The 25,521-nt window shown below is 42.3% G+C and overlaps 1 protein-coding gene across 4 annotated transcripts in view; it reads left to right on the top strand.

The window, feature by feature from the left end:
• LOC136102750 (alpha-1-antiproteinase 2-like) overlaps positions 1-19,781 on the top strand; it is a 144,648-nt gene extending 124,867 nt beyond the window's left edge. The window contains exons 1-7 of one of the 4 annotated variants that reach the window (XM_071809599.1): positions 9,953-9,994; positions 11,914-11,983; positions 13,726-13,854; positions 14,888-15,553; positions 16,673-16,943; positions 18,769-18,916; positions 19,533-19,781. In XM_071809599.1, coding sequence (XP_071665700.1) covers positions 14,905-15,553; positions 16,673-16,943; positions 18,769-18,916; positions 19,533-19,727 — 1,263 coding nt within the window. In that variant the 5' untranslated portion in view covers positions 9,953-9,994; positions 11,914-11,983; positions 13,726-13,854; positions 14,888-14,904 and the 3' untranslated portion in view covers positions 19,728-19,781. Of the gene's footprint in view, positions 1-9,935; positions 9,995-11,913; positions 11,984-13,725; positions 13,855-14,887; positions 15,554-16,672; positions 16,944-18,768; positions 18,917-19,532 lie in introns of those variants that run through there. The other 3 variants (XM_065840109.2, XM_065840110.2, XM_071809600.1) reach the window with 3 other exon arrangements.
• Positions 19,782-25,521: the final 5,740 nt, after the last annotated feature.

The following is a 25,521-nucleotide window of genomic DNA, read 5'->3' as shown; positions in this document are numbered from 1 at the left end:
ATTGGGTGGATGAGGAATTGGTTGGATGGTCACATTCAGACGATAGTGGTCAATGGCACAATGTCCAGATGGAGATCAGTGACAAGAGGTGTCCCTGAGGGGTCGGTATTGGGACCTGCACTGTTTAATATCTTCATCGATGACCTAGACAGTGGGACAGAGTGCACCCTCAGCAAGTTTGTGGTTGACACCAAGCTGAGTGGTGTGCTTGGCACTCCTGAGGGTCAGGATACCATCCAGAGGGACCTGGACAAGCTCAAGAAGTGGACTCATGTAAACCTCATGAGGTGCAAGGTCCTGCACCAGGGTCGGGTCAACCCCCGGTATCAATATAGGCTGGGGGATGAAGGGATTGAGAGCAGCCATGTGGAAGAGGACTTGGGCGTACTGGTGAATGAAAAGCTGTGCATGAGCTGACAGTGTGCGCTTGCAGCCCATAAAGCCAACAATATCCTGGGCTGCATCAAAAGAAGTCAAGGGAGGTGATTCTGCCCCTCTGCTCTGATGAGACCCCACCTGGAGTACTGCATCCAGATCTGGAGCCCTTACAGCCCACAGCCAGGGCAGAGCAACTTCCCTTGGCCCTTCCTCAGGTCAGGTTATCTCCAGGCATCAGGATGCACCACAGAGTAGGCAAAACATAGATGGGAGTAATGGCCCCTCAGGGAGCCATGAACAGCTCACACTGAAATGAAGACTTGCTTGGTCTGTTCAAAGCAAAACTCACTTTCCTATTCTGGGAAAGATTCAATGGCTTTTTTTTTTTTTTTTTTTTTCAGTACATACTGCTGAAGCAAAATATACATTTCCTGACTCTTCTTTCAGTTTTCATTCTAGAGAGAAAGTGTGAAAAATGGACATTTTGTTCTCTTCGGAGACTAGGACAAGCATCTAAACACTGAAAACACAAGCTTCTGTCTTCAATTGCTGGAAACCAACTGGGGAAAAGCTTTGCTGAACTCCCTGAGGAAGATTTTCCTGCAGATCACCAAACAACCGCATTGCCTGCTTCTGGGAGGACAATGTGTTATGAACACCTTGGGTGAGGGTGACCAGCTGCTGGGCCTTCCTCTGCGGTTATCTTCCCTGGGAATTCCTGATAAAGCACAAACAAAGAGAGGGAGCAGGAGATAACCTGTCAGAAGAAATTCTGAGCCATGGGGGCAAACAATTTCACAAGTAGCCCTTCAGCTACTCCTTTCTTCATGGATATTTTAGATGGGGATAAGGCACTGAATTAGGTACCATAGTTTACTTTTCCCTTGACTGGAGGACTAAGCAATCACAAAAAGTCAGAAATGCCGGATGCCTTTAGGGCAGGAATGACAAGCTTCATGGACACCAGAGCCTCAGGGTGGGACCTGGCTCCCGTCTGGGTGAAGCTGGTGGGGGTGAAACCTTCCAGGAGCTCCCAGCATGTCTGCTTAGTGTTGGGAGACACCCAGTCCAAAGGAAAACTCACTTAAAACAAGTTTAGTGGAGACAGTGGGTCCTCAGCACCAATTGTTTTGCTGCCCAGCTGTAAAATAGCTCTATATTGATGCTATGCTTACTGAAGAAAAAAACATAAAATAAAACTAAATTACCTGACAAACCAGTTGTGAAAATCTGTGTTTCCTCTTGTTGAATGCTATTGATCATCAAGTTCACCTCCCTCCCAGAGAAGCTTCTCTTTTTTATTTACCACTTATGTAGCGGGAAAAGTCATGCACCACGGGGAAATGCAATAGATACTAATAGTCAGTCATCAATCATTGTTATTTATGTTTTTAGTAAATGTTCATACTCACTTTTCCATACTAAATTTCACTGAAACTGTTCATGTCTTTCAGACTGAACCTTACTATTTTTCTCTCCATTCTCTCTCATGTGTGCTTCCACAATTTTCTGTGGGTTTAACAGGTCACCACAGTATATTTTAAGCTTGAAGTTGAGGGTAGGGAACTAATAACTTTCACTGCACAGGATTTCTATAGCAGATGTGTGATTATGTAGTGTGTGTAAACTGATATTGACTTAATCATGTCATAAATACAAGGAAGTGAAATTAAACTTATGCCAAAGTCCTCACTCGGTTACCCTAATCATGCATACAAGTGCCAGATATTGCCACCAGTCTCCTCATCAATACAGACAGCAATTTTAGTGCCTGTGAATAAAGACTTTGGATACATTCATGCAAAGTATTCTATAATATTTTGAACAATATAGTCACTTAAATGTTTAAATCTTTATTGTAGGTTTCTTTTTCTGAACAGCGGTAAATATTTCTGTAGCCCAAGATTGTCCAATTAGCATGAGTTGATGGACCAGCTCAGGAAAATGAATGGGACCAAAGTATTAATCAAAGCAGCTCATGCTTGTTGGGAATTACTGGGAAGTGAAACTGTGCTATTCCCGGCAGGTGATTAATGCCTGGACATGCCTCTGGGTACAGCCCACAAATACTTTAGGAAGGGTCTGCTTACCTACAAGACATTTAATCAGCCCAGATCCAGGCAATTCCTTCTTGTTTTGATGAAAAATAAGTTAATAATGCATCATTCCTAGCGAAGAACTAGCTCCAGGGATGACTGTGACGTCTCTGTGCCTGTGTCGTGTGAGTATCAGCACCAGCCCCCACCCCTAAGCTCAGTTCAACAAGGCAACTCCTGCTCTGTTGTGCCCATGCAATCCACTGCACCATTTCATGGATTGCTTGGGTTAGACCAAGGTCAGACAGTTGTCTGACAGAACAAGATTTATTTTATTTTGCTTTTTTTTCTGGTTAAAGACGAGAGTGAACCACTATGTCTAAATTATCCAGCTGTTGGGACAGTAATGCACAGATCAGGTCTGCCAGTCTGCTTGCACCTTCTGATAGTGAATGGTTTTTCCACTATCTTTCCATATCAGTACTGGGAGATATTTCCATGTGCCAAGAGTGTAAGAACAGTCCTGCTCGCTCAGTGAAAAGTGTCCACGATTTGCTTGTTCAGGGAACAATGCTCTCACAAACAGCTTGTATCTACAAATACTTCTTCATAAACCCATGTCTCACATTCAAAAAGTCAGAATTACTTCTCATTATTTCACTGCAAGCTGTTCCTAAGGCTGTGCTCCACATTGGAGAGATGAAGATTGCATCACATCCAGTCAGGAGCAGGATCAGTTCTCCCTTTGGTACAGATCACCATCCTCTGCCTCTCTCTATTGACAGGCCAACCAGCCGCTCTCTTGATCTGGGAAGTACACGAAATCCTTCAGAAAACTCTAAACCTGGCAATTCAACACATACCGTTTACCTTTGATTCACTGATTACAGTGGGTCAGTAAAGCATGTTCACATTAACAACAGAAGGTGGCTATTAAGGTGTATTTCCATGGTGGGTAATGTGTTACTAATTAAAACCCTTCAGCTGGAGTGGTTAACACAGTCACCATTGACTATAACAAGTTCTACTTAGACAGACACATTTTTGTCTTTACCCTTGTTTAGAATTCCTACTCAAGCAGTAGTCTGGGGAAGTGGGGAGAAAGTGTGTATGTGGGGGTCAGCCTCACACACATCTCCCTCCATTTACAGGTTTCCCCAGCCCCCCACCTCAGTTACAGACACCCCGTAGCCCCTCTGAGCTCCCCAGTGTCTTCCCAGACCATGCAAAGGAGCAGAGGAGACCATGTGCTTCTAAGTGAAAACAAGCAAATATTTAAAAAAGAAAAGAGCAATAAATTGTCAGAGCATTGGAAAAGGATAAAAAGTATCTTTCTTAAAAAAAAAAATAGTAATTGGGGAATTATAGGTGACTCAGCCCAACTCTAGTTCTTGGAAAAATGCTGGAAATATTAGTAAAGCATCTAGAAAATAACAAGATGATAAATAGCAAGAAAAGATGACAAAATTAAAATAGTTTTGTCAGAAATAAACCACGTCAGATCAACCTAATCCCCTCCAACAGCAGAGTAACAAGCCTTGTCATTAGGAAACAGTAAAGTACAGTTTAGCTAAGCAATAGCTAGGTTATACTTAGGTTTAGTAAGGCATTATTGTCTTACATAACTTATTCTTATATAAGGTACAGGAATATGCACTACAAAATTGGTGCAAGACTGGAAAATATTTTCAAAGACTTTAGTGATCTGGTATTAAGGAGAATCTGGGCTTTCCTGAGGCTGTGCTCTGAAGGGCATGTCAATATTTTGGTTATCACTGGTACAGAGACACCAGGTGTGACAGGAGGGGGAGGCAGAGTGCAGCCCAGGGGCTGCAGGATGCAGCAGCTGGGTACAGGAACAGTTTTGCCTCTGGAGAAATGTTAACATTAAATCAAGGTCAGCTCAGTGGGACTCCAGCAGTTCCACCTGTGGTCAAAAAGCGCAGGACAGCCACCTTCATCGTGGCATTTCCTAACTGCAGGAGTTTCCAGCTAATGTGTCCCACCAAGGCACCTGACATGTGACAGCCCATGCAGGAATTCCAGATCCTATCACCTGCAGTACTTGTACTACCTGTTTATGAGGTGTCTAAGTACATGATCGTCACTACAGATGATGAATGGAATAAAAAAAAAGATATTAAAAAAAAAAAGATTCTGGAGGAAGAGAAGGCAATGCAAATGCTGGAGCAGTCAGCCTAACACTCAGGTGGTGGTAGACTTATGGGGCTGAAAATCAGGCTAAAGAATCAGCTAGATTTTTGTCTGTTGGTTATTTCTGTAGAAAGCCAGTCTCCAATTTCCTAGCCATTTCAGAGAGATCTAAAGGCACCGTGGCAGAGGTGATGTGCTTTTTAAGGAGGGATATGAAAGAAGAAAGTGTTTCCACAGGGCACATGCAGAAGGTGGCACCCCTCTGGGCAGCTTGCAGGGTTTAAATCTCTTATGGATCATCTGTCTCACATGGCAAGAGGTGTGCAGACATTTTAAACCTGCAGAAACCCAGGGTGTTTCTCTGGTGAAAGAAGCAAATGTTCTCAAAATAAAGATCTGCCATTGAGCATGTTCAGACCACATAATTTTAGAGCGTAGAAGCAACAAGTTCACTGATTCTTCCTCTTCCCAACAGTTCTCCAGAGAGAACAATCGCAAACAGGCACAGAGAGGTACGAAATTTGCCCAGATAAAAGCCAGAAAGTTGTCAACATTTGTTCACAGATCCACTCACATGTATTGTTTATTCATGGCACAAGAAAGCAGAACATAAGTCTACTGAGATAATAAAAAAATGTACAAAACAAATTAGCATGCATTTGAACATTTTCCAAACTATGTTTTTCTGTACAAAAGTATTTTGTCAATAATCAGAGACACCTCTCCCCAATGTAACTGCACAAGTTCATCTTTGGAGATGTTTTCTCTTGTCCTGAGGCTAGACAGCGAAGAATCAGACCTGTTGAGACACTCACAGTCATACTTCTTGCATCTCTACGGAAGCAAATGTAGTTAAATTTCAATTGCTTAAACGCCTCACTAAGGACACATCCGAAAAATTACCATCTTAATAGAGATATGTCAAGGAAAATGACAATGTCAAGTGTTTCTTTGGCAGCAACTTACTTCTGCTTTTGAAATAGCCCATTCAGATTCGCCTGTTCCAAGTTTCACCATTTTCCTTCTCCCCTCCCACAAAGGATTTTAAAAAGAACATCATTTGCAGGTCTTAATTACAGGCAGATCTAGAGAAATCAAGGCAGCTACATGGATCGCTACTGACTTCATAATGAGTGCTGGAAACTTTCAAAGTCTCAAGGAGAAAAGCGCAGTCCTGTGCTGCAAGCCTGGGCCCCGTGGCATCCAGGAGGGGTGCGCGCCGCCTGCGACGGCTGTGCACTGCCAGGAGCACAGCAGATGGGCCACCAGATTTGTTTGTTCCCGTGTGTGTATTGTGTGCTGTGCTCTGGCAGAGCCCGTGTCTGAGCAGCCAGGAGGAAGGCTGTCTTTTCATCTTGTGCTGTCCCTGCTGGGGCAGGCCAGAGGACAAGGGAGATGACACCTTCCCAGAGGACTGAGTGTTCCAGGGAAAAGCCACTGGAGTCATGCGGTCAAAAGCAGGGGCAGGTTCCTCTGCACAGTGAGGTTCAAACCTGTAGTGTGACTGGAGACGGGGTCTCCTGCGAGCACAGTTTCACAATCATTTTTATGAGAAAATTAGAACAATATAGGTTGGAAGGCACCTCTGGAGGTCATCCAATCCCACCACCTGCTCACAGCAGCACCAAACTGGACTTTAGCTCAGGCTGCCCAGGGCCATGTCCAGCCAGGTTTTTGATGCTTCCAAGGACGGCAATTTCACAGCCTCACACAGTGACCTGCCCTTGTGTTTCACCTCCCTGTGAACATTCTTCATACCTCATTTGCATTTACCTTGTTGCAGCTTGTGTCATCTCCCTTGCACATCACCACGGTGCACCTTGGGTTCCATTTTCTCTTTAATGTAGCCCATTACATAGGGGAGGACAGCAGGTGTAGCCTACCCCATCACCTTCTCTTCTCCAGGCTGAACAAGACCAGGTCTCTCAACCTCTCTACCCACTTGTCCTGGGCTCCAGTCCCCTGACCATCCCAGAGAGATGGCAGGAATGCAGGAAGATGTGACACCTCCAGCAGTGGCATCCTGCACTTTGGTCAGGTTGAAGCAACAGTGAAAACACAGCCTGAGAAGATGACAAAGCAGCCTCAAAGTCACATTTCAGAAGTGATGGAAAGTAAGAGTCTTCTTGAGACCCAGAGGGTCTCATTGCAGAAAGAAAAGAAAGAAAGCTGGAGTGAAAGCCACTGCGCTATGGGAACAGTGCTAAGTCTGCAGTCCCTTAGAGGGCCTGGAATTAATATCTGAGAAAGACACTCTTCCTTTGAATAAGCCCGGACCTACTGTGTGGGACTGGCAGGGGGCAAGACCAGCACACAGCATGAAATCAAGGAAGAAGCAACTTAAAGGTGAAGATCTGCTGTACATCCACTTGGAAGAACTGGAACAGACACTTGGCAGAGCCGTACCTGATCTGTATTGGCGCTGTGGGTAGCCTGTTCCAGCAGGTCACTGCTGATCTGTTTGTGTAACCATGAGTGCATTTCCCCTTGAGACACAGTGGGAAACAGAGCTCCACAAATTAAACACAGCCTGGCAGTGGAGAGAAAGATACAGCCTTCACCAGCTCCATGCTGACATTTAATCTCAGTGCCATGGTAGAAAGGACTCATGTGCTCTCTATAGTCCAGAGGGCACCATCAGAACAACAACCCGTCGTGTTTTAAAATGTTTTTCAGGGTAATTAGTTAAATATTTTAAAAAGATGAAAGTGTTTCTCTGCCAGAGAACACAGCATACAGTTCTTCTAATTTAAATAATTAATTCTTTTTGGACTACAGCCAGCCTGTATCCAAGGGAATTCATGCTGGATGACTTTTGTTAATGTTGCCAATTTACTGAAAACAAAATAGTATTATTAAGATCTTGTAATAATCATAATAATTTAAAAACCCCCAAAGCAAATTTGAGTTCAAAGTAATAAGACACCTAATGTTCCAGACCAAGAGGAGCAAATGGGAGGATTCCTAACAGCATTGTTGTTAACAAGCTGTCTTTCAAAATATCAGAAGTGCCTACATAAGCCTGCTGCCTGCAAGCTAATATGCAACATATTCTGCTATCAAATATTGAAAGAGTCTCTGCAAATTTCAGGATAATTTACATGATTGGATGAAAGTTTTGTATTTATGAGGGAAAAAAAAATGGGTATCACGTTGCATATGGTATTGGAGACTGATACGGATTAGATTTTATTTCATTCATTGTTCCTCTTGCACTCCTATAGAGACATCAGCAGGAAAAGAGCACTTTCAATTACAAGACTGAACTGCTTTTAAACAAAGTCATGTTAGGTCAATTGTGTTGTTTTTTTTTTTTTCTTCACTTTTCTACTTTTCTCAGTAACTTTACTCACAGGTGCCTTTGTTTTTTCTTTAATCATGTTCTGGTTTGTCTCTTGGTGCACATGTTACTCATCTTTCTGCACAAGTTCTAGGTAAGGCTCTGTGACTTCAGAGGCTGTTTTCATTTGTTACATTGAAGAGAAACAGGCTACACATGCCCAGCTCCTGTTTTACCAGCTGGTAAACAATTCAAACACTTGTTCTAGCAGCCTGGATCAAAACACGCTGAACTGCTCTACTTACCTTTGTGTGGGTGAAAGGCACCCACAGAGGAGAGAGAGAGGTCAGGAAAGAAAGGATTTGCAGCAGCTCTGACAGCCCTGTGTACGTTCAATCCTCCATGCTGCACCTACTGATAATTTTGCACGTGCAAGGATACATGTTGGAAAACAGGGGAAAATAAATGCTTCTATTTGCTCCTAAACCATGAGGAATGTGCCAGAGGAAAAACTCACCAAACCAGCTATCCTGTAATTTTAAAGCTTTTCTTTCTAAAATATTCTTCCCTTAAAGTAAACTACAAGTCATATTCACTACAAGAGAGACATTTTAGTGTTTGAGAGTGTCCAAAGAAGAGCAACGAAGCTGGTAAAGTGTCTGGAGCACAAGTCTCATAAGAGTAGCTGAGGGAACTGAGGTTTTTTAGTCTGGAGAAAAGGAGACTCGGGGGAGACATGATAGCTGTCTACAACTACCTGAAAGGAGGTTGTAGCATGGAGGGCGTCAGTCACATTTCCCATGTCACAAGCAATAGGACAAGAGCAAATGGCCTCAAGTTGCACCAGGGGAGGTTTAAATTGGCTATTAGGAAAAAACTTCTCCATGGAAAGGGCTGTCAGGCATTGGAACAGGCTGCCCAGGGAAGTGGTTGAGTCACCCTCCCTGGAGGTAGTTAATAGATGTGTAGATATGACACTTAGGGACATGGTTTAGAGGCAGACTTGTCAGTGTTAGGTTTATGGCTGGACTCAATGATCTCAAAGGTCTTCTCCAATCTAAATTATACTATGATTCTATGAAGTATAGCACCTTTTCTTCTGCAATCCCCTGCCTCCCAAGGGAATGCTCTTACTGGGTGGAAGGTGTTCATCTGGGCACTGACCTGAGAGCTTTTTCCAGGCCTTCAGCTATATCCACTGGCATAGCCTGTGGTTGCCCCTCCACATGTGCTGCAGGATTAGAGCTTCCTGCATGGTTTTTGGCTTTAAGAGAAGATCATATAAAACACAAGTGGCCCCACCACATGGGTCCACTTCTGTGTGAAAGCATGCTCTGGTGTACCAACCTGACACTTCCCTGCCTGCATTTTGGCAGTGCCTGCACCTTATGCCAGCCCACACTCCAAGAACACAGGGCAACAGTTTGTCTTTCAGTCCATTGCTGGATGACCTGGTGACACCAATCCAGATGGAGTGTGCTGGGTACTGTGGGTTCTTGAGTGCTCATCTCTGCCATCATGTCACCATCCCTATAGCAACCCTCAGCCACTATAAAGATCAGTACTACTGCTTCAATTTTAAGTTTACTAGTGATGTTCCCAGAAATCGGCCCTTATTAATGGCAATGTAGATAATTAAGAAACAGTGGATCATTAAAAAAATATGCCAAATAAAAGCCATTAAAAGTCTGGCGTGGAAGCAGCAAATGCTAAGATGAGATCTGGCTGCAACATGCATCCAGCTGTCTTTTCCTTAGGCTCTTATCAAGTATTATAAATCTGTTTAATTTTACTTATTTCAGTACTTCTACTGTATGAATTCATGCAGTTTACAGAAGTTAATGATGCATATGAAGTATTCGCTGAATTCCTAGCAGGAGGATCTACAGAAATGCAAGAGGACTCTTAGAACTGTTGTAAGCAATGGCAAGGTTCTGCCATGCATATACAGCAAAAAACAGGTGCCTCCCCAAAAAAATTGTCTTAACTGTTTACTCTGCACCATTCCTAAAGTAATAACACTTGTCTGCCCTGGTTAATGTTTTCTAGCAGACGCTTTGCTTTCATAATGCTATTTAACAGTATAAATAAGAGGGGGAGCTACAGGGTAGTCCTAGTGAAGGCAGCAGGATCTTTGGAAGCTGCTGTAAGTAGTGATTTTTAGTTTCTTATAAAGACTTAAAAAATCTATCCTCTAGTTGCGTGCAATTGATTTTAAGTCTTTCCTAGGGCTGTATCTCATATTGAAATCTGTCTTAGCAATTGTTCCAGTGATAAAGAGGCTTTTATTGGGTCAGCTGAATATAAAGAATGTAGGCATAACAATTTAGGCATGGACTTGCCTGCACATTATCAGGTAGCTGACAAGAGGAGTTAGACTCTAAAAGCCAAGTAGGGTGTCTGGTTAGTGGTCTCTGGAGGTGGAAAATCCCAAGTGCCTGAAAGTGGGTCTTTCCCAGGTGTTCCTCCTACTACAGAAAATAGACTCTGCTCCATTAAAAGCCTGGTGATGGATGCTTAGAGCTTCTTTTTTAATGCACTGGTGATTCTTTTCAAGTAATTCTGCTGATTTTTATATTCAAGGCCCACAAGAAATATCTTTGCTTAGGGAATAGGCTGTCTAAGGTCTGCTTCCCTTTTAGATGAGACATCTCACAACTGCTGTAATTATCAGATTACAGAATCATTGAGAAGGAAGGAGAGCTCAGGGGAGTTAAGATCACAGTGACACCAACATGTTCATGGAGCCAGAGACTGGGCAGTGGTCAGGTGCACACTGGAAAGTAGGAACAGGGAACTTGGTCTGATCTGTTCTTGGGACTGCTGCTGCTTTGCAGAGAGAAGAAAATCTCCTCTGTCCCAGTGGAGTTCCCTAATCACTGCACTGGTTCTTTTTCATCTTCTTTTTTATCCTGTGACCTCAGTGGTGCTCAGTGTGTGGCCTCAGTGTGTGCAGTAACTCAGGTTCAACAGCAAGTACTGATGGTGATCTGGTAGAAGAGTGAGAGCTCATGTTCACCTGTTTCCAGGTAAAAAAGGAGGCCTAGAAGTGGGTGATGCCACTCTTGGAGGGTGCACTCCCTGCCTGAGCTCTCCAGTGCTAAGCTGTTTCATGGAAGATAAGATGGCCGTGGGAACAGCTCTGTGAACAGTCACATTCATTTCTAAAGGATAGTGTAAACTTGATTTCTATGTTTAGTCTGCAAAAGGTATTATTTTTAGTGAAATACAGTGGTTGGATTCTCTGCGGAATCTAAGGCACATGGCTTGTGGTTGCAATCTTCTCAGGAGCCTCAGGCATAGAGACATCAAAACTATAAATCATAAGAAATGTAAATGTCTATCTGATCAGTCAGGAAAAGCCCCTGAGCATGTCCAGGCGCATACAATGAGGTACACGGAGAGCTTTCAGGCCAGCCAGGAAAGCACATGTGAGTCTGTGGTGCTCCTCTGTGTAGGTGGTCCAGGACACTAGGATTCTGAGGTTGTTTTCTCACACACAGATGTGACTAGTCAAGTCTTTCTTCCATGATTTTCTTGTGTGCTTGGGTGATTTTTTTTATGTGGCCCTGAGTAGCTAAGATTAGTTCAGCAGACACCAGTGATGGTGGTGGATCCATGTCTTGATGCACCTGGTGCCTGCATAGTGCAGCTTTTAGGAAACAGATTTCTCAGATTTCCTCATTTAGAAACAATCAGGAGGGAAGCAGCACCATCTGGTGAGCAAACAGCTTTTCTATCTCATGCCTGCATATGCTTTTGATCACTGCAGATTTTCATGTTGTCTAAAATGAAGCTATTGGTGAGACTCCTTTTGGGAGTAGCATGGGATGAATATTAATCTCCTGGACTATTATATGGGACTCTAAAGGCAGAAAATTGTCTTTAGAATTGTCTGTCCAAATTACAGAGATAAAAATCAGCCCTAAAGTGGACAAATTAGATATGTCCACAAAGAAGCAAGTTCTGACAGTGAGAAAACGGTCCAGCTCACTTCCAGATATCCTGGTGGAATTATTCTAAGGTAACTTCAGCTAATCCCAGTTTTCTCCATTTTCTTTCTAGGATATACTACCCAAAATAAGTACTGCCATTCTCGGTTGCATGGTAGGGAAGGATGTGTGATTGGGAAGAGGTAATATATTCAACAAATGTTATCACCAAATCTATCACAGATAAATTGGTTAAAGGAACACTGTCCTCCAGGTGTTGGCATGCTCTTGTGCCATTGTCTGGTTTGATTGAAAGCTCTTAATGGAAGCAATCTTTTATTGAATATCTCAAATATATTATCACTGTGTAACATAGCCGAAGAGAAGAAAAGAGGCAGAGAGGTAAATGGATTTCCTTCCAGGCTGTTCAACAAATCAATGTAGATTTGGAATTAAAACTGAAGAGCTGTGTACTTCTACTTCATGTTTATGGACAAACTGTTTTTCTGGAAATTATATGAGTCAAGGTCTTAAGATAGGAAGCTTCCTGCAAGATTAGTTCCATCAAATAGCAGGGCTAATTCCCTAAGAACTTTTTAGCACAGGTTCTCAACTCTTTGCTTTTTAATAAATTGTTAGCAAGTATTCTTGGTAGGAAAATCCCTCAGTCATTAAGACTATATGAGAATCTGCATCTTCTGCTTCATACTGAAAGGGTCTCTGTTGTCAATTTATCACTGAGCGATCACTTGTTAACCTAGAAGCCATAATAATATAAAATAGAATAGTAAATATGAAATAAGAAAGTAAGAATTACCATATTTTAAAGGCTTACAGGATGCAGATTCTATCATAAAAGTATCTTTCAATTTCAGAGATAGGGCCAAATAGAGTAGGCTGTTTTTATCTTCAAGATTTAAACAACAAAAAAGACCTCTACAAACTGCAGCTTCTGAGTCTTATAATCTTATGATTTTTAAAATCAACCATTATCAAGATTTTTGTGAGGGTTGACTCATGAATCCTGGCTGTTTGTGATTGGCCAGTATTGAGTAACAGATGGATGATTCATGTGCAGATTGTACTTAATTATCTGTGAATTCAAAGCTGTAATAAAATGAAATTAATTCCATGAAAGTACATAAATTAACCACAAAATGTGAACATGTCATAACTACATAGAGCAAAACTATCAGGATTGGAAAAAAAAAACCCTTTAGAAAACTGTAACCAATATTTTACAGAACCTTTACAGCAAAACCATGCTATGTCCATTAGCCGTAATTTTGAGGCCAGATCAGTTAAATTCCATGTCTACTTTGCATTCTAAATAAATAGAAATTGGCAGTTCAATGTGTATATAGAAAAGTCCATCTATCTGCTGTGTTTTGTAATAAATATTACATGTGAAAAGATAGGGAACAGGTGGTGACTTATGCTTAAAATGAAATGTTTCATTCCTTGGTATTCATGTTATTCTTAATAAATTATGACTGCAGCTGAGTAAACAGTTCACAGTTAATAATTTATCCAGAGGCAGCTTCTGAATCAGCCTGCTGGATATGTGGAAATAGGTTAGGCTTAGCTCTGGTGCTTTTCTTTAGGAGCTGATTTCTTTTCAAAGTCTGACTAATACATTGGCTCACTGATAGCTGGTTTTAAATATTCAGAATGGGAGCTCTCATGTTGAGTTACAAGCAGCCAAATATATGGAGAAGTATCATTTCAATGTCAAAATCAGAGGAGGAGGCCAAACTGTAATTCAGAACTACTGTGCACAGTAATTGAAAATGTAGTTACCAAGAACCCTTATGGTTCTTCCATTTGTCAATAACACAGTAGGTGCTCTTACAAACAGGCCTGCTTTTTAGAAATACTTACATCAAACACATAAATGTTCGAATATTTCATTATAGCTCAAAAATGTTTTGTCATTCCTATGCAGGTCTAGCTGTAACTGGATATTCAACTACTAATACAAATTGCTCCCTTTGATGTTATGGAGAAAGCAGGACCATGAGCATAGCACTCTCTGACGACAGTCTCTCAAGTTGAATCATGTTGGTACAGAAAGGTGCAATTGATTTAATATGCTTGCCCTTGCACAAGTTTTAGCAAACCTAGCTTATTATCTCCACAAATCCTTTGCAACTCTTTTATTGTTTCTTTGCCCTAGATTTCTCCTCAGAAATGCAGTGCACTGAGACATTCACATGCACATTTCCAAAGTCCCTTTGTAAGAGCTTACACAGTGCGGAGTGTCAGCTCTGCAAAGGAATGTAGATACCGCAGCCAAGTGTAACAGTTTAAGATAAATGTGTTGCCCTTTGGCCAGTCCAGCATCTGATAAAAATAAGGCCTTGTTTTTTGTTAATGACATTGACCTCTGCTGTGCTGAAAATAAACTTACCCCAATGGTTTGGTTTGTCTATTAGGAGACAATACATTACTTCACATTCTTATTTAAAGTGTTACATCATTTTTATTCTGAAAGAAAGAGCGTCTCTTACTTAGAGACCATTTGCTACTTTAAATTTGCTACTGAAAAACAACCACTACCGTTTTTCTCCTCCTGCAATTTGGTACCTTATCAATCTGATTAAAAGTTTATTTAAAGATCTCTTTTATGCCTGTTTGCTCAGATTCTATTTGTTGGTAGCAATTGATTGCTGCCCACTTACATGAAATTTCTCTGTCTTCTTTTACTCACAAAACATGCAGACTTCTGTGATGTACTTTCAAGGAATTCTTAGACCATTATTGTCAAAAGCACAGTGGTATTGCAACCCTCCATCGATTAGCCATGGTGTGTTTTCTGACAGGCTATGCTCCGTTCTCTGGCCTCTTGAGGGTGCTGTGTATTCAGCTAATCCATGCTGAATTTTGCCTTTACAGGTATTCTGGGTGAGAATGGCAGAATGAGTTGGCAGAGACTTGCCAGGAGGCCTGGGAAAATTTTTTTTAAAAATCTATCAAGGGCTGGAGAACATGGAAGCTGAGCAAAAAAGAAAGACATAAAATTCCTTATTCAGTGGGAATGACAGAATAACTATTTCTACTTAATTAATTTACTTACCTTAGTAATAGATTATTCTTTTTCTCTGTAGGATTTTAATGCAAGAAGATGAAGACCACTTTCTACATAAGTTTGCTACTGGCCGGGCTTCACGCTCTTGCCCATGGCCAGCTCCCACCCAGCCACCACAATGGACATGATCCAAATGAACATAAACACCACATGCATCACAGAGGTGAAGCGGATGCTTGCCTCAAACTAGTACCAAACAATGCTGACTTTGCATTTCAATTTTTTAAAGAGGTTACACTGGAGGCACCTAATAAGAACATTTTCTTCTCTCCTGTAAGCATCTCCACTGCATTTGCAATGCTGGCCCTAGGGGCTAGATCAACCACTCAGACTCAGATCTTGGAAGGACTCACCTTCAACCTTACAGACATCCAGGAGAAAGAGATACATGAAGGCTTTCACAACCTTATTCACATGCTGAGCCATCCTGAGAATGGGGTCCATCTCAACATGGGAAATGCCATCTTTCTAAAAGAGAAACTGAAACCTCTACAAAAGTTTGTAGATGATGCCAAAGCTCTGTATCAGCTGGAGGCTTTTACCACAGACTTTAACAATCCCAGGGAGGCTGAGAAGCAGATCAATGATTATATAGAGAGGAAAACACATGGGAAAATTACTAATTTGGTCAAGGACCTTGATCCACAGGCTGTAATGCTTCTGGCTAGCTTTGTTTTCTTTAAAGGTAAGTCCTCTGGGATTCCCAGTCGGTATTCCTTCTTATCAACTGATCTAATGTCAGCTACCTCATTTGGAAATTGCACTGGGGGAAATTTCAGATGCTCTTTGTTGGACCAGAAGAACGCCTAATAGCATATTGGAGGTGATGGGGACGTAGCAGGACCCTGCTCGGCACAGGGAGGCAGCTGGGGGCCACACAGGCTTGGTTCTCTCTGTGGCAGCCTGGGGAGCTCTGCTCCAAGCTGCAGCCTCCCGTGCAGCCTCAGTTGGCTTTCATAGGTTTAGCTGTAACTCAGGTTGCCACACGTTCTTCTAATTTTCAGTGAAGATGCTAAGACACATGCATGACCTAATCCTTTTCATGCAGGGGTGTCACACTCATTTTCACCAGGGGCCACATCAGCCTCGTGGTTGTATTCAAAGGGCCAAATGTAATTTTAGGACTATGTAAATATAACTCCTACATTTATACAGTCCTAAGATAGTACCTGATTTATTGGCTCCCTTTAAAGGTATGCATGATTAAATGGCCTAATTTACTACATACTCTTTTTTTTTTTTTTAAACTATCAGAGTCCTTTATGTATACACACTAACATATTTATATATGGAAGAAGATAGTAGTGAACAAGACAGGACATTTTAAGGAGCAAAGTGGAAGCACAGTGTATTTCTGGTGTGGGTTAGATGTGCTCTTAAGCCTGACACAACAGAACTTGGATATGAGATCCTACATTAATTTTATCTACAAATTGAGGCTTCAATAGAAGTGAAACACATACAGTATATGAGTACATAGATGATGTCAAGTAAGCCCTTAAATAACAACTTACAGAAAGGCCACTTAGATCACCTAAACAGAAAATTAATGGTAGGAACAAAGAAAATGCCTAATGAATTCATTGACATCTGAAAAATAAAGTTAAATTGGAATCTAGTTCACTCTTTTGGCCAGGTAAAAGATTCTTGCCTTGCTGTGATACACATTTTAGAATGTTATGTTTGAAATTTTTGAATTTAACAAATGGAGGAATAGGTGAATGTTATTATTGTTTATATAAAATTCAATTTAAGATCAGATGGGACATGGAATACTCAGATGCATTCTCCTTCTCTGTATCAGGCAACTGGGAACAACCTTTTGAACCAGAGCACACCAAAGTAAGGGAGTTCTTTGTGGATGCTGAAACTACTGTGAAAGTCCCTATGATGCACCAGACGGGCAGATTTGACTTCTATTTTGATGAGGAGCTGTCATGCACGGTGGTACGGCTTCATTATAATGGGAGTGCTACTGCATTTCTGGTTCTGCCAGCAAAAGGAAAAATGAAGCAGCTAGAGCAAACTCTGGTCAAGGAAACCATTCAGGAATGGTCAGACCATCTTTTCCAAAGGTAATCTTCTGATAGTCAGCTGCAGTGACACCTAGATTTACAGTCTTTTTTTCATTTTTTGGAATGCAAACGCTATGAACTTGCTGATTCTGGGAACCAAGTAGGTTATTTTTGGCTTGTGCGCCCAAGCTGTAAAAACCTTGTAGTTGGTTGGTATTTAACTATTTTCTTGTTGATGCCTGAGTGACTTGCTGCTCCCCCCAGCAGAGTGGAGTCCATCCTGATGGGTTCCCAGAAGTCCCAAATAGCAAACCTAGATTGGCATTTCTAAAACAGTCTATTAACTGAGTGGGAAGGTGGCAATTATAAGGCAAATCTCCTATACTGAGTTTTCAGCTAATGTGTTTTACCTCTCCTGTGTCATTAACACACGGTGACTCAGGTCTAAACCTTAAATAAACCATAACTTAAACAGTTTGTAGTAATGCATACATACGTAATATGTCCTACACAAATATCTTCCTTGCAAGAACCATCACAGCACACGGTGCTTGTTAGAACAGGCTAGTGATTAATTGTGGGTGTCCTGATTTCCTGGCATTTTGTTTTTGAAACTATAAAAAACTAATGAGGTTCTGTTAGCTCCTACCATTGACACTAACATCAGCTAACGCGTTTTACAACCTTGTTTGTCTAAGAGGGAAGAGATCTTAGCATTAGCAGATGAGTAATATCAAGTTAATATGTGCCTAATTTACCAAGCTCTGCCCTGATTCACAACTAATAAGTCCATGCAGTTCACACCCATGATTCTTGGTGCATCATTATAGAAATGCCAGCACAGTCAATAAAAACATAATGGATAGCAAATTGGATAGGAGATAAATATGTAATACCTCAAAAATGAAAAAATAAAAATGTATAATTCTCAGCTGCAAAATCAGGAAAATCCTTATCTAAATGAATTCTTAGTGCAAGTTCCTTCAAGATGGGCATAGGAAGAAGTGCTTCATGGGAGAGGCTGTGAGAACCAAATGGCAATTTCAGTTCTACTATTATGTTGATGCCAGTGCTAATATACTTGTTCCCATCATCTTTTAGCACACTGGGCAATATCACATAAAGGTACCAGCAGTGGGGTTTGGATCCTGTCCGTTTTGCTGTTTAACCAAAGTTATCTCTTGCTGAGACAGCAAAAGACTTGAGCTACCTAAAGGGTAATCACTGCAGTGGGTGACTCGGAGTCTCCAAGGATCCCTAGACAGTGCATGAAGATAAATCCAGCAGAACTCAAAGTAAGCAGGAGCTGACCACACGTAGCTCACAAAGGCAAACTCAATCATGAGCAGCCCAAAGGAGGAAAAAAATTAGAGGACACGGTGTCCAAAGGTGCAGGCAGCCAGGCACAGACCTTCCCTGGAGCCTGCGAAATGCCACAGCTGTGCAAAGAACACTGTTTTGCTTTGAAATGCTGGGGTTTGCCACAGTTCTCCCCTAGTAGACTCCGTCGTGCCCCACTTCAGGTCTCTACCTGCTCGAGTGACATGGACTGTCACCTCCCTGCTTCATCTTCTCTGGCTGTAAAGAGGGACTCTCATTACTGTTCTCCTTTGTGGAGTGCTCTCAGGTTTGCTGAAGGAAAACGCCAGCTAGATAGTTCCATTATTTTAATTATTATTATGAATTATAGTGCCTGTATCACTATCTATGATTCTGTGATCACCATGAGAAGCTCCAGGAATTAATTTAGTGCTCTTTGTACAGTCAGGGCTGGTCCAGCTCCCTGAGGTTTGACACTCATGAGAAGTACATGGCTTTCTCACCATTATTCACCTTGGTGACACATCTTTCTCAGCATCTTCTGTGTTTTTCTTCTACCTAACAGCCTAATGAGCCTCTACTTCCCCAAATTTTCTATTTCTGGGAGCTATGAAATAACGAATACCCTTAGCAAGATGGGAATTGTGGATGTGTTCACCGATCAGGCAGATCTCTCAGGTATCACCGGTGCCCCGGAGCTGAAGGTTTCTAAAGTAAGTCTGTGGCTGTCAGCCTTTTCCCTTCTTTCAAGAACATGAACAAAAACCACTCTGTGGTAGCACCCTGAAACACCAGCTAAGTACAGCTCTCAGCTTCCCACTTTGCCTGCAGCTGGGCTCACCCTGGCCTCAGCCTGCGAGCTTACAAGAGTTTGGCTCTCAGTGATAGTGGAGATCAGACTAGTTTGCTGCACATCTGTTTTTTTGAAGACTGTATTGTCCAAGATCTCTGGGATCTGGATCTGGAATATGAGAGAAACAATCAACCCCTGCTCCTCAAAGGGAGCTGCTAATGGTCCTGAGCACACCACAGCCTGTTTCAGGGGTGCAGACGAGCTCTAATAAGTGGAGCCTCCATCCCTCATCCAGTCTTCGGGATAGAGGAAAACTAGTCTGGGACATATTTTTTCTTTTTTAGATTTCTGCAGCTCTGTCCAGGTCCTCATTTAAAGCAGCCATGATTACAACACAGCTCACATCTCTGCTGCCCCTACTCACTGCTCACCAAGAAGATCCTCCAAAGCAAGGCTCCTTTAAAAGGGATCTGATTAATCTCCCAGGTGGGTGTTGTCTGCCCATAATGACTGTCTGTTTTTTTTTTTCTTCCTAGGTTGTTCATAAGGCTGCTCTGGATGTTGACGAGACAGGTACTGAGGCAGCAGCAGCAACTGCTGCTGAAATAGTGACAATGTCTCTTCCTCCAACCATTGAATTCAACCGTCCCTTCCTCATGCTGATTTTTGACAGAGATACAAACAGTACACTCTTCATAGGAAAAATAGTTAACCCAACAGTTACTAGCTGAAGTGGCATATGAATTCTGCTTGCTGTTACTGATTAAAGAAGATGCAAAAGCGCATGACAAGATTTATTTCCATTTGTACCAGCTTATTATATGGTTCCTTTTTAGCAAGAGTTTTCATTCTATGTTATTTATAAAATATTATTGGTATGGACCATGACACTTGTATAAGAGGAAGTAAGAAAAATGTTTGAAATTCAGCTAGCAAAGAATGCCTTTTTTACTTGACTAAAAGAAAAGGAAAGACCTAAGATTTGCCAGCAATTCAGAGAGAGACATTTGAATTACAATGGAAGACTCTGGCTTAATAGGCGGTTGTCAGCCAGAATAGCAGATAAAATTATTAACACTCTTGAAAACAAAGCAGAAGTTGTTATAATTTACCATAAGTAAGTAAACAAGAGATAGGAAGAGTTGGATCAACAAAGCAGGGTCAGAGGAGACTGAAGCTTCTAATGGAGACAGTACTGTCAATGTGAAAAGCTGTCTTCAACAGAGAAAGAAATCTCCTTTCTCCACCAGAAACCTTATATCATTTTTAACATTAATCTAGCAGCAAATTTTCCTGAATTTCTTGCAGCTCAAAACAGAGCAGGAAGAGCAAATCTGTTCTTACACCTGAAGACTTTGAACAACATATTGCCAATACAACAGACTTGGCCCCTGCAAGTAGCTGACTCCTCACACATGTATCCATTGGTGGTCAGAAAGAGCATGTAGATGGATGGTATTGGTATTTGGATGGCAACTACATATGCATACTGTCAGCCTAGATTTGTGGAAAATGTACAATGAGGGTCTAGAAAACTGTAGATATTTCAAGTGCTGTCTTTTTACAACTGACAAAGTAGATACACCCAATAAACAGATTGCCCGACTCAAGTGTGGCAGGCCTGGTGGCAGGGTGGTGGCAGGCACCCAGGTGGGACATAGGACAGTTTGAGGGCTATCTGGTAACTGATTTCAACAGACCTGCCTTGGCAACATGTACCAGAAAGAGCACAGTTGCCCCTTTCTTCCCTACAGTTGTGTATTTTGGAAGGAGTTGAAATGGTGGTGTGGCATCGGGAATCACATTGGGAGCAGTCAAAAGGCTTGGGAAGCTAACACAGCCTCAGCAAGGTCTTGTGTGCCCTCTGTGAAATTAAAAGCAGCGTGTGATTTTATCTGTCTGGTGCAAAGCACTGTCTCCCCTTTCACAGTCAAAAGAGAAACCCTCTTTCTGGTCTGTGTTCCTAGTAAAAAGCTCCTGTTAACTCTCATACATGGTGCTTGACAGTGTTTTTTGACTAAATAGACGCAGTTTCTGTGTAGACAAGTGTATGAACAACAAACAAGAACCAATGGCAGGACTCCCAGTGAGTGAGATGCATGTGCACTACATCATCTTCCTGGCTCCTTCCTGCACTCAGCTCCATCTGTTTGGGTGGCTTCATGGCTTGACATCCACACGGTGTTAATTCATAAGGCACTCTCTCTGACTGTACAGGTTTCTTGTCTTCCTGAAATATGAATGCATGGTGCAGCATCGATAAGGTCAGTCTTAGCCATCATCACTCCTGCTGCTAAAGAGCAGGCATTCAGCAAAGCCACAGTAAAACCTTTAGGGATGAGAGAGCTCAAAGAGGTGAGCTATGTATTGAATTCCCTAGAATTGCACCAATTTACACCAGTTGAAAAACTGACATAATTGATTTTATTGGAGTGATCCTTAGTTTAGATCAAGAAATGTGGAAGAAACAGAGGTCCCAGATGCCGTTACCTGTAGCAGCTTCAAGACTAAATATTGTTCACTCCCTTTAAAACCACTTTGGAGTGGATGGAAACATATACATAGAAATACAACATAGTAGAAGGAAGGCTATCCCCATGTGGTTCTGGGAGAGATCTGAAGATCAAGAGGATCCCTCACATCAGCTACATCAGCTTTTGCAGGCTGTTAATCCACAGTTTGGGAAGGACATTCTTTCCTACCCTCAGTACCTGGCTGCTCTCACAGACACATGCCCCGTTCAGAAGCAGGGTGTGGAAATTTTGTTCTCTTCCCATATTCCAGGAAAATGAGGCCATGGGGCCATAGGAGGGAGGTGCAGAGGCAAATGTGCTGCCACACAGGACTGACACTCTGCAGCTTGTGTTTCCTCTCTCACTGCCTCTCCTATATGATATCTCTGTGTTTGTAAAACATGCTGGGGAGGTTGTAGGGCCAGCAGGCAAGGTGGCACCACAGGTGAACCAGCATGGGGAGACAGAGCAGTGGCAATGCGAAGTGTCTGCCATTCCCACAGGGGATTTCCTGCCAATGCCAAGATAGGCATCCGGGAGCTCTCTGCCAGACTTGATTCATCAGGCAGTAGCTCCTGGTGTATTGACGTCATGCTGTGATTTTCCACTGCAGGATTTGCCAGAGACAGTGTTGAAGACGAGGCAGGCACCACACTTAGCACAAAAGAGCAGCAGACAGCTTGCTCCCTGCCTACATCCACGCTGCGCTGCGCCATTCGTTATGAGGCCCATTCTCATCTCTCCTCCTCATCCGCTGAGTCCTACTCTCCAAATCCTGCTCTCGTCGCCACAAGCAACACCAAACAGATTTTCTGTATTACACTTGCTCTTCGCGTTTCCTCTCCACACCAGATCTTTTTCACAACCGCCCACTCTCCCTCTTGCAGACTAACATTTTATCCTTCCACCCACCGGTGCCATTTGTTCGTGAGGGAGGTGGACGCTACTGCCTCAGCTGTAGCTCCTGCTCTACCAGCAGATTCTGCTCTCCTCCTTCCCAAGAAATGGAGGGTGGGAGGCAACAGGGGTCAGACCAGCTTGAAGGCAGTCATGACAGAGAGGGAAAGGCTGGGTAGAAAGGCAAGGCTTCAGATCACTGAGCTATTCCTACTCAGTGAGATGGTCAGTATGTGAGTAGAAACGAGCCAGAGGCACATCTCAGGAGCAATTAACAACCAGGTTCATTAGCTGTTGAAACAGCTGACACAACTAATGGGCATGGGGATGGGACTCACAGCTGCTCCTGTGATGCTCCCAGGTTTGGGTGACCTGGTTGTCCCCTGGCCAGGTGGACAGCCCCATATCATTAACTGCACCAGGGTCATGCCATGGGTTAAAGCCTGAAAGCCTCCGAGTACCACATCCTGCAGCAGCCTCCCTGGTTCACATACCATTTCTGGAAGGAGGTTTTGGGATATGTTTTGCTCTTTTTTCACCATCGTCCGAAGCTACACCTGAGGGAAAGGAACCAAAACTCTCCTCACTTCACAACCCATACCCTTCAGCCTCCCTACAAAGAGGAGTCAGAGGAGAAACTCTCCATTAACACTTCAGGCAGGTGTAATCTGATAGCTCTTGTTCAGCATGAAAAGAGACATGGGTCAGCATAACCTTTAGCCTTGCAAATAGAGCAGTGTTGTTGCTTGTTACACAGCTACCTGCTTTGTGTTAAACTAACAGTGCGGGCCTCAGATCTCCACACGTGTCAGGATTTGCTTGGACTTGTCCTGGCCTGCCTGAGGTTTTGTTTCAGCTTCTTTTTTTATAACAGTAATTATCCAGCAATCAGGTGCTATTACCCAATTTGTTTAATTTTTTCCTTAGCTTTGTATGATTGTATGGTATAACGTTTACATATTGTTACATATATAGATATCTCTGTACCTAGAAGATATCAAGAACAAGTAGTTATTCTGCATGGAGTGGAGTGTCTATGGCCCTAGAACAAAAAGTGAAGGAATACAGGCATGGCAGATGATAGCAGAGGACTTGAAAGTGCAGGTACAGAATGATTCTGGAGGCCTCAGGGCTATAAACCTCTTGCCAGGGCTCAGTTACGGGTCATTAAAGGGTCGCAGCCTTGGGAGATGGGTAAAACCAATTTGGGGGATAACTAGGAGAACAGAGATTGAGTATCCAGTGTATGTAAAACACTGCACAGGTAGTAAACACAGGCGTAATGCGGACCTATGAACCAAAGAAGGAAGAACAAGGGATAGAGCACGTGAGCAGTGTATAAAAATGACCCCAAGCAGACCCCAGAGCAGAGAGGTAGCACCCACCACCCTCATACTCCTCCTGGTGAGGATGCAGGATGCGGCTCTCCTGACATCCCCTTAATGCTGAAGCCATTGACCTGAGGAACCAGTAGGGCAAAGAAAGGGTGAGCATAACAGCAGAGAATGGGGAAGATACTAAAAAGTTGCTGTGTATTAATTTTAATTGTACATAATCTGAACTGTTAGTATTGTAAACAGACTAATAAGTATTGGGTAAGACTGTTAAGATTTTAAATATACTACTGGTAAATTCTCATATTTGCATACAAGGCTTTTTTTTTTTTCATCATAACAGGATTTCAAATGTAAGAAATTGATGGGAATTCAACCCACCTACTCTATTATTTGGACGCAAATTGGTAACGTCAGTGGGTCCCCTGCACACCTGAGTAGAGCTAAAGGACAGAACAACCCTATTGCTTTCTTGCTTCCTACCTGCGATATAAAATACCCCATATAGTACAAGGAAATGTGTTAAAGGAGTGGATCTGTTAAAGGCAGTGCAACAGGCATCAGTAAGACTCCTTTTTCTTTGCCTCCTTATCTTATCTGATACACTTTGTTACTCAGTTACCAGACATTTAGCAACTTGACCAAAAGCACTATTTTTTTCCCCCTGGATAGCCATAAGAAATAAAATTTCATCATTATTTATTCTGTCTTATCTTCAGTAACTGAGCCAGTCAGCTACAGATCAGTGGGAGGCATCAGCCTGCCTATAAGCACTGACATGGAACAGCAGCTCACCAAGAGGAGAGGAAATCACAGCTAAAAGCTCTAGTAGGTTTCTTTCTTCACAGATGCATGAAAAAACTATTTAAAAACAAATCTTCCCAGCTGTAAATGAGTGCAGATGTCTTTCTGTGACCATTACACAGAAGTTGCTGTGGCAAAACCCATGTGTGCTTATTCACATGTGTCAAAATCACGATTTTCAGAGAGCCCAGCTGCTAGCCAGACCTGATGCTGAAACAGTCTCATTGCTATTGGGTCACTGATGACAGCCAGCATTTTTAAGGACAGCTTGTTGCAGGCCGGGGATGAATGTGGTTGTACAGGTTATTGGTTGGACAAGACCAGTGTGAGAATCTGATTGTGTTTGTGATCGCTCTTTAGGAAATCTGAAGATATGAATTTGAGGTACTTGTGTTAGAGCTTCGTCAAGTTCTACACATTATTTTACATTGCTGAGTTTTATGTGAGTTTTTATGCAGAGAATCTATTTGCCTGCTAAATGAAGCAGCTGAGGGATTATCAGACTACCTAGTGTGTTGAAATAGCTGGCTTTAAAACACGGGAGATATAACTGTTTAACTAATGTAACATGTTTGGTCACAGGTAAAAGTCTAGCGTGACTTAATATTTGTATAACATATAAAACTTTAACAAAAGCTGTAGCAATATATACTAGAGGGATTTATTTTTCATATATTCTCAAAATATATCCTGAGTTTCTCATGCAGTAGTGGGGAAAAGATATACTTCTGGAATGGCTTTGTGGAAATGAGCTCAGACTGTCATGCCAGGCAGCAAGGGTGTAGATGACCCATTAGCCCATCGGCATTTGTCAGGGAAGCCGGGCTGATTCAAGTGACTCAGTGTCTTCCCAAACTGGCAGACCTTGTTTGTATTTTTCTTCATGAAGCCGACTTCCTCTGGTCACAGAAGAAAAATTTTCTAATGATTTCACATTTTAGTGAAATACAAATGTAAGTTTCATGAACCAAAGGGTG

The sequence above is a fragment of the Patagioenas fasciata genome, chromosome 5, assembly GCF_037038585.1.
Source record: "Patagioenas fasciata isolate bPatFas1 chromosome 5, bPatFas1.hap1, whole genome shotgun sequence".
Classification (NCBI taxonomy): Eukaryota; Metazoa; Chordata; class Aves; order Columbiformes; family Columbidae; genus Patagioenas; species Patagioenas fasciata.
The sequence above is the reverse complement of the archived record's forward strand: the minus strand, read 5'-3'. Positions and strand labels throughout refer to the sequence as shown.